This window comes from Rana temporaria, chromosome 5 (genome assembly GCF_905171775.1).
Source record: "Rana temporaria chromosome 5, aRanTem1.1, whole genome shotgun sequence".
In the NCBI taxonomy this organism is placed as follows: Eukaryota; Metazoa; Chordata; class Amphibia; order Anura; family Ranidae; genus Rana; species Rana temporaria.
In genome coordinates this window covers 275590482-275604990 of record NC_053493.1, presented here as the reverse complement: position 1 = coordinate 275604990, position 14509 = coordinate 275590482, and the positions used below count along the sequence as shown (strand labels likewise).

General features: G+C 38.8%; 1 protein-coding gene across 4 annotated transcripts in view; it reads left to right on the top strand.

Annotated features, from left to right (window-relative positions):
- The window catches only part of TSHZ1 (teashirt zinc finger homeobox 1), a 137997-nt gene extending 123700 nt beyond the window's left edge, over window positions 1-14297 (top strand). For all 4 annotated transcript variants that reach the window (XM_040353880.1, XM_040353882.1, XM_040353881.1 and 1 more), the window contains one exon: window positions 9675-14297. In XM_040353880.1, coding sequence (XP_040209814.1) covers window positions 9675-12847 — 3173 coding nt within the window. In that variant the 3' untranslated portion in view covers window positions 12848-14297. The remainder of the gene's footprint in view (window positions 1-9674) is intronic.
- The last annotated feature ends 212 nt before the right edge of the window (window positions 14298-14509 follow it).

Here is a 14509-nt window from a genome sequence, read left to right as displayed (position 1 = left end):
ATAAACTGCTAAATATTGTACCTTTTCTCATCAGCAGTATATATCAGTCTTGTGACTTATATCAGTTCCTACTAAACCTTGTGCCAAGGGGGAAAAAAACAACTCTCTAGCAATAAACACCAAACTGAGCATGTGCAGCCCGTCCCCTGGCTCTGTAAATATCAGAATTTATTATTGGAGACAGTGGAAGAAGAGGAGGATCAGAGAGACAGGATCAAATGCCTTTTATACACAATGCAAAGGATTAACCCCTTAGGTTCCCCAGTGAGAATAACAAGCATGCTTTAGGCCTGATTTACACCTATGCATTTTTAGTGCTTTTTGCACTACAGAACGTGTTCCATAGGAAACCATGTTAAATGGACTGTAGTGCAAATCTGCAAAATGCAAAAAGCACTAAAAATGCATAGGTGTGAATCCAGCCTTACTACTTATACAGGCTGATTTTATTGTTGTGGGTTTAGTAACACTTTAAGAAGCAAAAAAACAGTCTTCAGGTGATCTCAGACCTCTGATACTCAATCTAAAGTGTCAGGCCCCGTACACACGTTCGAGAAACTCGACGGGCAAAACACATCGTTTTGCTCGTCGAGTTCCTTGTGAAGCCGCCGAGGATCTCGGCGAGCCAAGTTTCCTCATTGACCAACGAGGAAATAGAGAACATGTTCTCTATTTGGCCCGACGAGATCCTCGTCGGTTTCTCGACAGAATACGGCTCCGATCGAGTTTCTGGCTGAATTTTGCCGAGAAACCCGGTCGTGTATACGGGGCCTGAGGCTCAGACAAAAATGGTAAAACAAAGGGGATAAGTTAAATAATTTTAAATTGTTAACTTAAAACCAAATATTTCTATGCTTGCATTAGCCTAGTAATGACTAGTTCTCTGTAACATTTGCATTATTCAGATCACTTAAGAAAGCATAGCATTAACCCAAAAAGCTGTTTATAAGATGTAACATGAAATAAGGTAATACATTAGGATCCTTGCTATCTACATTCTATGGAATGACAGATGGTAAATCCATGTATTACCAAGAGAACTCCTATTTGCCTTCAGATGAGTATTGGGAAACAATACCCTTTGTCAAATTTTGATGTTTATTATTAGGCAGTAATTAAAAATTTTAGATATGTATGTACTTCTGGGAGGCTTTATATATAAAGTTGTTAGGTTATTACATAGCTACTCTTTGTTGTGTCTGTACTGTAAATTGGTACTTTGATTTACAGTGTATCTATAGAAATCAGCACACATAAAAATAGGTCAACTTACAATTCTAAATTTACATGCAAGTCTAGGAGAATTCAACATTTGTATAGATCTGAAATATTCTAACTGGTTTAGTGATGTTTTATGATCCATAATTGCACAAGAAGGTCATTTATTTAGGTGTGTTTCTCTTATGCAATGATCCTTATGTCCTTTATATATCTATTAGGTTGCATACTTTCTGTTAAAAAAAAAAAATGGGATTGTAGATTAAAAAATTAGATGCCAAACTACACAACCTGGTATCTGAAAGGTGTTTAATTGATTTTTTATTATCTTAAGTATTCATTTCTCAGTGTGGTTTTTATGTTTGCCTTTCATCAGCACAATATAGAACAAGAAGCACATTTGAAAGCTGTCTCTGTGCACCACAAATATTCATATTTTTCATTGTGTCTGCTTAAATTATTTTGCACAGCATTTAATGTTATCCAGAGAAGACAGCACATCTGTTTCATCAGAATGAATCGAGACTGCCATCCAGAAGGCATTCCATGTTGGCAACTCACGGCAGTGCTTAAAAGCACGCAGCACACGTGCTCATTCTGTAAAACATGGAAATATTCGGTTCAGCTTCAGGTTCCACTATCATTTTCATTCTTGTTTTTTCCTGCTCTGTAGACCATCATGCGCGCACACAGTGGTTGTACCTTTACATGCATACTACTATATCCTGTTTTAACAACTTGTCTATAGTTCAAGCAAATAAGGATAGTGAAGTGTAGCCGTTTGTTTATACACCGTATTCTAACTAAATGTCCTAGAGTTGCATAAAGACAAGATCAAGATATATAAAAAAGTGTAAGCTTGCCGTAGCAAAGGACCACATTGTGTTAAAGTGAACCTGTCAGTTGTTTTAAATATAAAAAACAAAACTCCTATCTAAAAGCAAATACCAAAGGGTGTTTTCTATTACTTTTATAACCAAAAAACCCTCCTTGTGCATTTCTCTGATGAACTTCTATTTATGTTACTATGTGGTCTGTTCTCTGAGCTAAGCACCTGCCAACTGGCATTTGCCATATAGAACTCCAGTGGTTAATAAAGGCAGTCTTAATGGACAGGGTGTGGGCAAATCCTGAAATCCAAGTCCATAGTGATACAGTGAATCTAAATCATTGGGCAACACAGGGGAAGGTTTCCTGGCTAATAAATGTAATGGCAAAGACCTCATGATACCTACTCTTTTGAAAGTTCAAAATGGCTGATAGGTTCTATTTAAAGCCGAGATCTAGGAATGCACAGTAGGCCTTAGCATTATAGGTAAGTTATCAAGTTGGCACCACGTGTACAGAATTGCAATGCATGGGCCAACCTCCACTCTTCCTGAATTAGCAGGGGTAATGACAAAATAGCAGCTATTTACAAATGCGTGGTAGGTGGCAGCAGAGGTCAGAGCACACTTGGTTTCAGTTTATTTCTTCTGTATTTTGTTATTATAGGTATTTATATAGCACTGTCAATTTACACAGCGCTTCACATACAGTATATTATACATTCATATCAGTCCCTGCCCTCAAGGAGCTTACAATCTAAGGTCCTTAACTCACATTAATACATACACATAGTAGACCCTATCCAATTAAAGGCATGTCTTTGAAGTGTGGGAGGAATCCGGAATACCTGGAGGAATCCCACTCAGGCACAGGGAGAACATGCAAATTCTAGGCAGATCGTGTCATGGTTTGGTGGTTGGGATGCAAACTGACAACCCTAGTGCTACTAGGCAGAAGTGCTAACCACTTAGCCACTGTGCAGTTATACCCATGAACCTGTTGGCGCGGTTATAAAAGATTACACATTTTCACTGATTGGACTTGTTGTTGAGGTGAACATGTAATTGCCAAACCTGTATAATTTTACACCTTTGTACTGAGTTGCGTTGTTGCAGTCAGTTCTATAAGGTTCTAAACTGTTGCTTAAAACAACAGTGAGACCGTTTGACACCTGAATTACACATACAAATTCTAAATTTGGAGAAAACAAGACAATTTCCATGCTTTTTTAGGTGACACTGATCAAATCTGATGACTGCAGATTTTCTGCTTGAAAAAACATGAATATGTATTTAAAAAAAAGTATCCATCAGCTGGGAAAGTGAAACAAACTGTCAAAATCAGATAACGCAAGCACATCTTTTCTTTGATGTAGGCAATCCTTTTCATTCCATCACAATTTTAATGTATGTATTAACAGAGTAATAGTAACTAAATAAAACAACTAGTGGAACGTGTGTTTAATTTTTTTTTTAAATATTCCAAGTAGCTGACCTTTTATAAGACAGGTATATATATTAAAATATGCTCAAGATTTTTTACGGTAGTTGCTACATGGGCATTGATCATGCGTGAATAAAACACTCCTTTTCTGTATGTGATCTGCATGTGTGATTTCTAGGACTGGAATAAAGAACACAGATAACAATACATCCATGCAGTCATGTCAAAAAGGAACATTTTATAGCATTATTTTGATATTTAGATTGGATTGTTTCATATTTAGTAGTTCCCTACTTAAAGCGGAATTTCATCCAAAAGTGGAAGTTCCTCTCCCCTACCATATTTGTAATTTTTTTTCTTTTGTGTTTGTGGAACAGGTACCCAGTTTAGGCAGGTACCCACTCCCTGCCCTGCTGTCAATGTTCTGACACATGTCCCAGAAGTCTGGCACCATTCATAAGGCGCAGTGCAGCTTGTGCATTCGCAGTGAAAAGCCGGCTGTGAAGCCGCAAGTAGTCATAGCCGGCTTCCCAAAGTTAACATGTCAATGCTGGCAAACCGCCGGGTGAGGACAGTCGAGTGTTTTGTTTATTAAGTCAGCAGCTACAATTTTTTTGGAACCTGGCTGAAGCTCCTCTTTAAGTCTTTCCAGGGAACATAGTGCATTGTTAACAATGAGTAGGCAGGCTTATAGGGGTTAAATCACCAAAGGCAAATAGACTGTTCACTTTGCAAAGGAATCTGCACTTTGCAAGGGAATTATCCCTGGAGCTTGATGAGTGGGGTGAAGCTCTGATGCCTTCCATCATTCAAACATGTGCAGGCAAAAATTCTCTTTCTTTATTTTCCCTGCACATTATTGAGTATTCTTTGCAAGGTGAAATTTCATTACATTCAGTAATCTTAGTAAAGTCAACAGCTTATTTGTCTTTAGTAAATCAACCCCATAGAACTATGCTTGGAGAAGTAGCTGCTGATGCCTCGTGCACACGACCAGTTTTCCCCTTGGGAAAACTGCCATGACAGCTTTTGGCTGGGAAAACTGGCAGTGTGTATGCTCCATGGCAGTTTTCCCGACAGGAAAACCGATATGAATCCCGGCGGGGAAAAATTAGAACAAGCATACACACGGCCTGGGTTTCCCGACCAAAGCTCTCATGGCAGTTTTCCTGCCAGGAAAACAGGCCGTGTGTAGGGGCAAAAAGCTGCCGAGCCAATTCTCGACTTTCCCCTCGGGTTTCCTGGCGGTAGAAAGTCCACCGGGAAACCTGTACGTGAATACTAGGCATAAGCCTAACTATTGGGCTGCACTACAAATTGGGAAGCAGAGTTGTGAAATGAGCAAATATGGCTGCCCAGAGGTGCATGTATAATTTCAAAGTATACGTACATAGAAATAGGTTTTATAAAGCATTACTTGATATAAAATATAATATTTACATCTAAATGAGCTTCTTTACATTAAAAACATTGCTATAAGTTCAGCCCATATATTTATAGGTGCATGCAGACATTCTGGCAAGTGTAGCCAGTGAATTTTAGTGTATTGTTATACTATTGCCATATGTTCTCAAATAACAATACCAACATTGGTATCAGTAAAATTTGGTTATACAAAGCTTTTGAATATTGTATCCAGGTGGCAGGGCCATAAAACTGTCTTTATTCCTCTGAAATAAAGTCGGAAAGTTGCATGTGTATATTTGTTATATACACGTTTATGCTAAATGTTTACTGCCAACAATTAAACAGATTACTACCATTATGTTTGCATTAGCTAGCATCATTATTTTTGCTTGATATTAATATTTACAAATGATGGGTAAATAAAAATAATGTAGTATGTTCAATCATTAGCTAGAAAAATATTAATCTTAAGTAAATACCACATTAAACCAACTTTTGACCTCTTTACCGTCTGCCACATGCATCGGCACAAGTGGTAAAAGCAATCACGCAAACATTGGTGTTCTATGAATGTCACAATCAGGTTTATTCCAAACTTCACCTCCATCATCTACCACATGGTGCTGCAGTTCAACTGGATTTAACAAAATAATGGTTCAGTGGTGATACCTTCACATACTCTAAATGTTTTTAGCTTTTTCCCATGGGAAGAAGTGGTATGTGGCATGGCCTTCCACTGTTATTGTGCTTAGTGCCTAGAGCAGGGGTTCCCAACCTTTTGAAGAGCGAGGGCCACTTAAGCAACTTGGTAACCAGTCACGGGCCACAATGAGCACAGTGGGCGGATGACAGGTCACGGCTACTTTATAGGTCCTCCAATCCGCCCAGATGGAAGGATACAAATTCCCTTTTTGTTTTTCGGATTGGAGGTAGGTGGGCATAAACAGACATCTGTCGCTCTGTAGAGGTAAATTGAGGGTCCCATTTGGTCGGGCTAATCGTGTGAAAAGAGCCTAAGACTGCTTTCACACTGATGTGCTGCAGTTTACCCACACCGCGGGTGCAGCGTAGTGCACCTGTGTCTAACCTGCGGGTTAGCTGAACTCTGCCATAGACTCCGTCTTTAGTAAAAGTCAGCGCTGTAGAGGACGCATCGGCTTATGGGGCTCTGCTCCACAGCTGCTTTCTTCCTCTACCACCAGCTTCATTCACAACACTGATGTTGCAGTATGGCAGGTCAGCAACCTGCGATCCGGGCTTGCCAACCCGCCATTCCAGAGTAGGAGGTCGCGGGCCACATCAGAGGGCTCAGCGGGCCACATGTGGCACCCGGGCCACTGGTTGGCCACCCCTGGCCTAGAGTGTGATGTAGTACATTACAATACTGATCATTATACCCCTTAGTTCCTTTGTGATATGAATTGTACTATGGATTGACCTGAGCCAGTCAGCATCTTCCATGGTCATCGACCAAGAAATGCGAACTATATAGAGAATGCTTTGTTGTGATTTCATGTAGGCTAGTCAATCCATTTTACCTAAGAAAATACTACTGTCAAAAAGCCCAAAATCTCTATGAACTTGGCAATGATAAGAATGCCCTTGTAATGTCTATTACTTTTTCAAATCTGCTAGGATGTGCTTTAGCTGATTTTTGGTGATCTGTTCACATTCATGACAGGGGTAGACATGAAACTGCTATGTCTTATGCAGATCTGGATGACTGCATCTGGGTCACCAGCAAAGTGGGAGAGGGTGGGATTAATTCAAAGTGGAGTATGAGGTGCTATGCTGGTACTGGTTTCTAGGTCCTAGTGGTCCTAATGGCTGCTCTCATTGAGATAGTAGTTGGATAGAACATTTAAACACTTCCATAAATCAGGAGTTGTAGTGTCTCATAAAAACCCAGCACAGCTGCCTCAAGAATTACTGATGTATTTGTTTTATCTAGTGTTAGCCATCTGTGCACATTGGTTAACTGGCAATACTTATGTAGTCAGAAAAGAACTGTCCTCCATGTTGACATGGACACCGTGGGGCTTAAATCTGGGAGACAGAGAACTAAATGTTGTACTAATTTGGTTAAATTATGTAAAATATTTTAGAAGTATTCACACAGAGGTGTTTCATAAAACAGGGAAACAAACTTTTATTTTAATCAAACGTATATTTCCAAATAAACACTGGAGACATGGCTAATGGCTCCATCATGAGGGAAAAGGTGCAACCCTACCTTGTGTCTTTTTGAATGTGTATAGGGGGAGACAAAACGTTAAAAGAGCTATCTCTATGCAGTCCTATGGTCACACCTGACAGGTTTTTGGCGATCCCACCTGGCTTCCTCAGAAGTGGATGACATTTCCTTGTGGTGTCCCATTCTCTTATATGGACTGACTGTCTAAAATAACATCCCGTCAGCCCCTCACATGGGCATGTCCCTCAACATGGGCTCCAGGTCCCCACATGACTACTGACATTGCATGGTCACATAATCAGTGGGACCCTCCCAGCTAAACTACTACTAAGGGAGCATGGAATGTCTACATAGAGCCATGAGGCTGCATTACCACGATTCCACCACAAGATGCCGCCAATCAAAAATACAATTTATAGATAAAAATATGTAATAGCCTTTCTATTGCTCTGCTGTTACTCCTGTTGCATTCATATTCAATTCAGTATGATTCAATATTTCAGGATAATATATGGTAATTATTTTCTACCCAATTCATTTTGCTGCCCAAAAAATGAATTTACTATGGTATTTTAATCTGTATGTTTTGTAATAAACAATCTTTTTAAGGGACACAGTTCTATTGATTATTTGTTGGAGTGAGAATTTTCTATTGGATATTATTTGTTTTGAGGAGTGGTCTGTTGAAATCCTTTTATATAGTTTTTTTTTACATTAACGTTGCGTGTGTAATATACTAGAGACTTTAAACAGAAGTAGTGGTTAGGTTTCTTTTGTCAAAAATCCAGTATGGCCATTGTCAATAGCATTCCTGAAATCTGGTGGCAAGGATTTTATAGTCTGTATTGAGTAAAGAGATTGGTCAATATGATGAATATTTCAAAAGGGATCTTTTCCTGATTTGGAAAATACAACATGAGCTATGTACATTGCATTTGAGAGAGAAAAGTTGGTGAGATACTGGGTATATAAATACTGGGGGTAATCTTGGGGTAATTTCTTGAATGTATTGTTTAGATGACATTAGGTCCCAGATAGATGATTTGATGGGCATCTTTATTTCATTTGTAGAGATTCATAGGATCAGAAGAGGGAAATGGGCTAACAACTCCTTCAATTAACTCCTATCATGTGGTAATATAGAAGCAAAACATATTCAATAGAATTGGGAAAAGTGCTAGAGTATTTCTTGGGTATCAAAAGCATTTGTTCCATCTGCTATAATTGTGCATGGACTGTTAGTGTGTGGAGGTATCTCAGCAAGCAACATGGACCATAATTTGTTGTTTTTATCTCCCTTTTCAAAAAGGAGTTCAATATATTTGTAATATCTCTACTCTCCATAGTTGTGTAGCAAAATTTTAAATTCCTCCTTGCTTCCTCCCAGGCACTGAGCACTCTGTTATATATTATGGGATAGATTTGGGGACTTTTTTTACTAGTAATGGCGGCGATCAGCGATTTTTAGCGGGACTGCGACATTGCGGTAGACAAATTGGACACTAAGTGACACTTTTTGGGGACCAGTGACACCTATACAGTACCAGTGCTAAAGAAAATACACGGACACTGTATAAATGACACTGGCAGAGGCAATCGAGGGGTTAAATGTGTTCCTTTAGTGTGCTTACTAACTGTGTGGAGAATGGATTCACTGCAGGAACAGAGAGATCTATGTTCTTGATTAGCAGGAAGCACAGATCTCTCTGTTCCTGTCTGACAGAAGGACGGTCTGCTTTGTCTACATCAGCAGACCGCCATTCTGTCATTCCCTGGAGCGATCGTGAAAGTCCGGCGGCCACGGGCCCTCTGATTGTCTCCCGCTGTGTCCAATCATAGCGCCCCAGACCAGGTCGTGCGCACAACGTACAGGTACGTTGTTTCGCACAGCCCTGCCGCATTATATGTGCGATGAGTGGTCTGGAACTGGTTACATATACCATTGAAATTATTTTCTGTATGCCAAAAAACCTGTTGATCCTGTCAGAAATGTTGTGAGCTGATCACTTCCTGAACTTTCTTTCTTTACGAAATCTTATCAATTAGAACTGTTCCACCTCTCTTTCTCTTCGGCTCAGTGACATAGGTCATGGGTTTGTCCTAGGATGACTGCGCTGCTTTTTCATAGATTTAGTATGGCAGATGAGGATTGTCACCTACATTGTGTTTCTGGCAAGATCACCAGGTGAAAAAAAAGACAAAAAAAAGAAACCTAATGCAGCCACCAAATCTTTAGACTGGAAAGCAGTAATATATTACATTTTTTTTTTCTTGGGTTTAGACATGATTTAAAGATATATTCAAGGAACAACTTGTACTTGCTTCCAGGGGTAAATGAAGTTAAATATCAGACCGTAAATTTGAAACTGTGTGTTAATGCATGATTAGTGTGTCCCTTATATCTTGTACTAAGAAATATAATACCTTGTCAATTAATTTTAAAACATTTTAAATCCATTGGATTTCTTTGATGTTCTTCCATCTATCCTTTCACACTCACTATTTCCCACACCCTAAATCTAAAACGTTAGTAAAAAAATGTTCACTTTATAATGTTTCTTCTTTTTTTTGTTCTGTCTTTCAGCATACGTTCCTGCAGAGGAATTAAAGGCAGCTGAAATTGATGAAGATAATGTAGAAGACGATGGTCTTTCGTTAGATGTCCAAGACAGTGAATATTTATTCAGTGAGGAACCAGACAACAAAGAGACTCAGAGCTATCAAAATTCTCCCGTCAGTAGTGCAACTAATCAGGATGCTGGCTATGGTTCACCCTTTAGTGAAGCAAGTGATCATCTAGCAGATTTTAAAAGTACTTCCTCTAAGGATGGACAGGACAGGGAAGACAGCCAGAATGTGGACAACACATCTTACCCTCAGGACAGCTTGGCACAAATCAAAGCAGTCTATACAAATTTGCTTTCAGAGTGCAGTTGGCCTCCTCTGGCTTTGGATCTGAAAAAATCTAACTCAAGCTCCAATGCAAGTAAACAGAGTGAAAGCACAGATAGAAAGGCTGACTCTGAATCTCCCACAACCATTACAAGCAGCAGTACTACTACAAGTACTAGTGTTAGTATTAGTACAACTAACAGTACTAGTAGTAACAGTGCTCCTGGGTATGACTGGCACCAGGCAGCCCTGGCAAAGACATTACAGCAAACATCATATGGACTTTTGCCAGAGCCCAGCTTGTTTAGCACAGTGCAGCTTTATCGACAAAACAATAAACTGTACGGGCCTGTGTTTACTGGTGCCAGCAAATTTCGATGCAAAGATTGCAGTGCAGCCTATGACACACTGGTTCAACTGACTGTGCACATGAATGAAACGGGTCATTATCGTGATGACAACAGAGACAGAGAAGCGGAGAGGACAAGACGCTGGTCTAAACCTAGAAAGAGATCACTTATGGAGATGGAGGGCAAGGAAGATGCACAGAAAGTATTGAAATGCATGTACTGTGGACATTCCTTTGAGTCTTTGCAAGATCTAAGTGTTCACATGATTAAAACGAAGCATTACCAAAAAGTGCCTCTAAAAGAGCCAGTACCGGCCATTACAAAATTGGTCCCTACAACGAAAAAACGGGCTCTTCAGGATATCATTTCACCCGATTCCCCTGAACAAGCAGGAATCTCCCCAGGGGCCATTGCAAATGATAATACAAAGGACCCAAAAACTGCCAATCCATACGTGACCCCTAACAACAGATATGGATATCAAAATGGTGCTAGTTACACATGGCAGTTTGAGGCACGCAAGGCTCAAATTCTAAAGTGTATGGAGTGTGGTAGCTCTCATGATACTTTGCAGCAGCTCACTGCTCATATGATGGTAACTGGACATTTTTTAAAAGTGACTAGTTCAGCCTCAAAGAAAGGTAAACAGCTTGTCATGGATGCAGTGGTGGAAGAAAAGATTCAGTCAATACCTTTGCCACCAACTACACATGCAAGGCTACCAGCATCTTATATAAAGAAACAACCGGACTCACCTGCTGCATCTCCACATCCTGATGACAGGAAGGATATTGAAAAGGAGAAGGCAACAAGTCCAGAGCCAGAGAAAAAGATTAAAGAAGAAATTGAGGACTCAGACAAAAACGAGCCTGCAACTTCTTACCAGTACCTCAGAGAAGAAGATTTAGATGACAGTCCTAAAGGTGGGCTGGATATTTTGAAATCACTAGAAAATACAGTGTCCTCAGCGATCAGTAAAGCTCAAAATGGAGCACCATCATGGGGAGGATATCCTAGTATCCATGCTGCTTATCAGTTGCCAGGAAGTATAAAAATGCTACAGCCAACTGTACAGAGTGTTCAGATGCAGCCTTCTTATGCCAGCAGCGTAAAATCAATGGCATCTGACCACAATGCTTTGATTCACTCTCCAGGAAGTTTAACCCCTCCACCTCACAAAAGCAATGTCTCTGCAATGGAAGAACTAGTTGAGAAGGTGACAGGAAAAATCAATATAAAGAAAGATGAAAAACCAGTAGAGAAAGAAAGGGTAACTCCTGTCAAGCCAGCATCTCCAGTGGCAAAAGAAAACAAAGACATTCTTAAATGCGAGGAAGCCAATTCTAAAGTTATAAAGAAAAATATAGAGGCTGAAAGTCCAAAGACAAAAAAGGAAGTCCCATTAGAGCCCCATACACCAAATGGAACAGATCCTCTTAAAACAAAAGTTACTAATGGATGCAACAGCTTAGGAATTATTACAGACCATTCATCTGAGCCATCATTTATTAATCCACTGAGTGCATTGCAGTCTATAATGAATACACATTTGGGAAAAGTCTCAAAACCCATTAGTCCGTCTTTGGATCCACTGGCAATGTTATATAAAATTAGCAATAGTATGTTGGATAAACCTGTCTACCCCACTACTCCTGTTAAACAAGTAGATTCTAATGATCGGTACTACTATGAGAACAGTGATCAGCCAATTGATTTAACAAAATCTAAAAATAGACCTCTTGTTTCAAGCATGACAGACCCTGTTTCCCCACCTCTTAGAGAAAGCGCACTGATGGATATATCTGATATGGTGAAAAACCTCACTGGACGCTTGACACCCAAGTCATCTACACCATCTACTGTATCTGAAAAGTCAGATGCAGATGGCAGCAGTTTTGAAGAGGCATTGGATGAATTGTCTCCGGTGCATAAAAGAAAGGGTAGACAGTCCAACTGGAATCCTCAACATCTCCTTATACTTCAGGCCCAGTTTGCATCAAGCTTAAGGGAAACACCCGAAGGCAAATATATCATGTCAGACTTGGGTCCTCAAGAACGGGTACATATCTCTAAATTCACAGGTCTTTCAATGACCACAATTAGCCACTGGCTGGCCAATGTCAAATATCAGTTGAGGAGGACAGGGGGTACAAAATTTTTAAAGAATTTGGACACGGGACATCCTGTTTTCTTTTGCAATGATTGTGCCTCTCAGTTCCGGACTGCTTCAACATACATAAGTCATTTAGAAACACATTTAGGCTTTGGCTTAAAAGATCTTTCAAAGCTTTCTATCAGTCAGATTCAAGAACAACAGAATGTTTCAAAAGTTATCACCAATAAGGCTTTAAGCTCAATAGGTCTTATTGACGAGGACTCGGGCTCCACATTCCAGTGTAAGCTTTGCAACAGGACTTTTGCAAGCAAGCACGCAGTTAAACTGCACCTTAGTAAAACACATGGAAAGTCCCCAGAGGACCATGTGATATATGTAACTGAAATGGAAAAACAGTAACATCAAGTCATGCAGCCAGGTATGCAAGTGACCACAAGAACATTGCACTAAACATATTCATAATACTGCACTAGGCCTGACCTGAGCCTCTGAAATCAGTCTTATTTTTTGTTGCTGAACTGCCTATCTGGAATTTTTTTTTTTTTTCTTACACATATTTTATATTTATATTTATATTCTCTTTGTCTGATTTGTGCATGTTTCTTTTTTGTGAGTCAATGTCTGACCTTTAATTTTCAACATCTGTTCTTGATGTTAAGCTATCTTTTGTAGAATGTAGTGGGAGACACCATTGAGAGACATTAATTTAACCACAAAGCAACACAAAGAACAATGACAAAAAAAACAAAACAAACATCCTAAAATTAACACGTTGCCATGACAATAAAGGTTGGAAAATCTAGTGGCGTCAAGTTAACCCTTTGAGCACTGCCATAGCATTTCTGTGCCTTTTCATATTAAATAAAAAACATATTTAACTAAAGTCTATACAATTCAAACATTTAAAAATTAAAATATATTAGTTTAAAAATAATACAGAACATAAAACAAATTATGCATGCAGCCCTGGGATGAAGGAGGAACGCTATAGAGTACTCTTAGGGTTACAATGCCACATATGTAAAAAATAAAATAGTAAATAATAGTACAAAAGGAAGAACAAAATAGAATATATATCATATTTACTTCACCATTAAGTGAGAGATATCAGAATGGGAAAAGATGATGTTTCACTTGGGCAAATTTCTGTATGCAAATATGTTATTTACATGTGTAGAAACTATTTCTTGTTTTACAAGATGAAATTTACAGTTTATAATTATTTGCAAATGTAAGCTTTGGTACAAGCTTATGTGTTCTTACAGCAGTGCTGCATTTTGATCTCTTTTGCTACCAGCAGGTTAACCATTATAAGCATCAGAGGTATCTTAACCACTTGAGCAGTCGGGCATCCAAGGGTTCAAATTTGTACATCACAGGTCCTTCTCCTGGACAAAATAATAGAACAGCCTGGGACAAATATTGGATTCTGTTTCCTGTAAATATAAGATAATAATTTAAGAGTACATGTTACAATATACCATTTGAAACAGTTCTGCTTTCTTTGTACCTTCTGGCTGTATGCTTTCACTTTGAACTTTTATATTGTCATTTTATATTCAATTCCTATGTATATAAAATGTAAAAAAAAAATCACATTTTTGAATAAAATTAAGTTCCTGCAGATTGACTTAAACTGAGAAATTTTACTGTCGCCTGCATCTTTTCAGATGCACGTACAAAAGTAACTGACAAAAAAATTGAAATAAATACAAAATAAAGTAATGCACTATGAATTATACATTTTGATGTTCTATCATTAATATTGTACAGTACATTTCGGTTCACACAATTAAATCCACTGTTTTCTCAAGTGTGAAATAAACCCACATGCAGTTCTTGATTTACATACATTGTCATGTCGTCATTATTGTGCCGTTAAGGTGTTATTCTAGCAGTAAAAGGTATTGCTTATGCAATCAACCAAGATAATTCTATTCAAAATCATCTATTCAGTATCTGTATCCTGACATATTTCATTCAGGCTATTTCCATTAACATGTTACAAACAAGTCACAATAGTTTCAAAAAGGACACATACAGAATTATTGCTGCCTTTAC